This window comes from Corvus kubaryi, unplaced genomic scaffold, assembly GCF_017639235.1.
Source record: "Corvus kubaryi isolate FWS band 111438036 unplaced genomic scaffold, C.kubaryi_AGA036_p1.0 134, whole genome shotgun sequence".
NCBI classification, from domain to species: domain Eukaryota; kingdom Metazoa; phylum Chordata; class Aves; order Passeriformes; family Corvidae; genus Corvus; species Corvus kubaryi.
The window spans coordinates 3,471,446-3,474,721 of NW_024580668.1; the positions used below are offsets into that span (position 1 = coordinate 3,471,446).

At 48.6% G+C, this 3,276-nt stretch overlaps 1 protein-coding gene across 1 annotated transcript in view; it reads left to right on the top strand.

Moving 5' to 3' along the window:
- The first annotated feature begins 2,811 nt into the window (after positions 1-2,811).
- Positions 2,812-3,276, top strand: part of VAPB (VAMP associated protein B and C) — a 33,778-nt gene continuing 33,313 nt past the window's right edge. The window contains exon 1 of the mRNA XM_042045679.1: positions 2,812-3,156. Coding sequence (XP_041901613.1) covers positions 3,099-3,156 — 58 coding nt within the window. The 5' untranslated portion in view covers positions 2,812-3,098. The remainder of the gene's footprint in view (positions 3,157-3,276) is intronic.

Here is a 3,276-nt window from a genome sequence, read left to right on the forward strand (position 1 = left end):
AACTGCTTTTGAAGAGTGTCAGATGGGTTTGTCTAAGATGGCATGAACGTGCATTGGGGAGAGGATAAGAAGGGTAGACACAAGGAATATGCTGGAATAGAGAGAAAAAGATATTTGCATATGTTTGCATAGGGAATCTGGGGAACTAAATGCAAACTACCTGATTTGCACATACACAATGAGAATGTTTCACTTGGATCAAGTCTTTCATAGCTTCTAAGGTAGAAATTTTGGCAACAGATGAACTTGTTCTTTAAAATTGTTTCAGTACAAAGTTTTTTGGTGCTCTCAAGCGTTTCCCTGTAGTGTTCATCCCAATTTTCTCCTGTTAATCAAAAACCCACGTGGGCAACAAATTGCGTTTTAGTCTTGTGGCCGAATTGTTGCCAAAGAGGGCTGTCTGTGGAACAGGGATGTGGTATTGCAGGTGACCTCCACGCACACCGATTTCAGTGAATCTGACCTACACAGCATTAAATGTACACACATTATTTACATGCAACAAAACCCTGACAACCTACATTCATTAGACTTCATAAACTTTCAACTTAAACAAGGCTGTGCTTTATAAAACCTTCAGCCTGGATGAAAACGTGGGCGAGTCCTTCAAATACAAACAGGTAAGTTCAGAGCTGCCAATTAGGGCAAGGTGATACATCTTGGCAAATCCTTTAAGAGAAGGATCATCAAATGCTTCAGGGGGTTCTTTGTACTTCTTTCAGGAAAAGTAAAACTCAGAAAGGTCGGGGCAGCAACACTTAATAGTTGCTTACTTTAGAGTTTTTTATTGTGCATGACTATATGCTGTGTAAAGTTTTCTCTCTTACTCCTTGCCATTAGTTTGCAATTAATTTACAGCTATGTATAAAGCTTGTCTTTTCTACTAATTACTGGTCCAAGAATGCCTGGCTTACAGAGGGAATCTGTTTATAAAATAAAACCTCAGAGATTAAGTAAAAGAAGGTAACCTTCCCACAGTACCAGCCAAGAAAGCTGCAAAGTATGAGCAAACTCAATTCTCTCCTGCCTTGAGATCTAAAATGTTATGACATAACATGTAGTTTAGGCTAAAAATTACCCCCCCACACCCCTCGGAGCAAAAAAAGAAAGTGCACCCCTGTATGAAATATGACCATTCTTTCTCCAAAAGAGAAAGAATTTAAGGAAGAAAAGCAGTATTTGAGTGTATTGCCCTGCAGTGCTGATGCTTAAAAAAATCAGTCCCACTGTCCTGGCTGGAAAGAGCTGTCAGGTTTCACTTGTATTATGCAAAACTAAGAGTTTTGTACTAAATACAACTATGGGTTTGGTTTGTTTTGGCATGGAATGAAAGATGTCTCACAACAAAAAGGATGAAATGGGATTGGAGGTAGTAAAGCACGTGAGCAGACAAACAGGGATTGTGGTGGACAGAAGCAGCTGAAGGTGTGGTATAAACACTGCAGATGTGCTCAGAGCAGTGAATGCCACTGTCCTCCTTAGGGGTGTTCATTTTAACATATACATCCCTCATCTGACATTGCTCTTACTGCCGGAAAGGAGAGCAACACTCTTGTTATAAGTCTAGTTCTTTTTAAGTACCTTATGCATTTTTGGCATTTATTGAGTCAAACACGTGATACAAAGAATTTGTGTGAGGGGGAGGTGCACTGCATCACGTAGATTGTATTGGTGTGAGAAAATGAATTTTCGCAACATTTTAACATTTTTATTCACCTCTCACCTGTTTGCTCATCAGCCCTGCCTGGGACCAAACATAACCATGTGCTTTGAGTTGCTGTTGTTCGGAAGCTTTTTATTTCTGCAAATGGCATCTCCTCCTGAAGTCCTGCATGTATAAAGTCCAGTATGTATAAAGTCCAGTAATGTACATAAATTATCCGTTTTTAAGACCAGCATGTTTCTAACAGGGGCATCCCAAACTCCTGCCTTTGAGAGGTTACAGCAGTGCTTTATAAATTCTTAGGAACTTTTCAAATTTTTAAAACAACCTGAGGAGAGAGGGGAGCAAAAAGCGTAGTGTTGCTGTAATTACACTAGCCTAGGGCTATCAATAAAGCAGCACTTTATATTAAATCATGCTGTGCATTTTAAAAATGCTTTAAACCTTTGGAGTAAAACCCAACCAACCAAAACTAAACACAAACAAAAAAATCCCCAAAACACAACCACCACAAACCATCCCAAAACAAACAAACACAAAAACCCTAACGAGCAACTCAAAACTTTGGTTACTGTTAAGAAAGGGGAGGGGGGATGTCTTAAAATCTGAGGTGACCTGAAGTTCTGGTTTTATTCATTAAAAAGCGAGTATTTCCTGCAGCTCGATGCCCGTTCCCAGGGTTGCCCTGGCGCTGTAGCGCTGCGCCCCGAGCCCTGCGGACACGGCAGCTCCTCCTTTTCCCGGGAGCGCTTCCCTGCCCGTCCCCGTGCCTGGCCGGAGATCCCGGCGGCGCTGGAAGCCGCGGAAGGGCGGCGAGGGGCCCGAGGGCTTCCTCTGCAGTCCTGAGGCCACACGGAGTAGAGGCCTGAAATAACACGCTGCTTGAGGATAACAAGGCGTTTATTACAAATCACGCTTTCCAGTGACGATTAAACGTTATTTATTAGCCCTCTTTCTTTCCGTAAGGCTCCGGGGGGGCACCTCCGGCCACAGAAGCGCCCGAGGAGCAGCGGTACGGAGCCTCCCCCCACGGCCCCTCACGGCGGAGCCGGGCTCACGTCAGGCGGCGCCGCAGCCTCTCCGCGGGCCCCTCCGTGCTGCATCATCCCGCCTCCCGCCCGCCCTGCCCGGCAGCGTGTGCGCCGCCAGCCGCCGCCCGACCGCCGGCCGCGCCTGTCCCCGCTCCGGGGCCGCCGGGAGAGTGTGAACAAGCACCCGGGCGAGGGTGAAACAGCACCCGAGCGACGAGCGAACGACCAGCCGGGACAGGGTGAACCGGCACCCGGGAGAGGGGTGAACCCGCTACCGGGCGCGCCCCCCGCCCGCCTTCCCTCCTCCCTCCCTTCCTCCCTCCCTCCCCTCTTCCTTCCCCTCCCTCCCCGTCCCTTCCTCTCTCCGCCTGGTGCCGCCACCGCCGAGGAGGAGGAGGAGGAACATGGCGAAAGCGGAGCAGGTCCTTAGCCTCGAACCGCAGCACGAGCTCAAATTCAAAGGTACGAGGCGGCCGCCGCCATCGCTCACCGCCGCTCCCCGCGCCGGGCGGGCGGCGCGGCCGCGTTCGGGCCCCGCTCCCCGGCAGCCATTTTCCGGGGGCCGGGCACCGCCGGCAGATA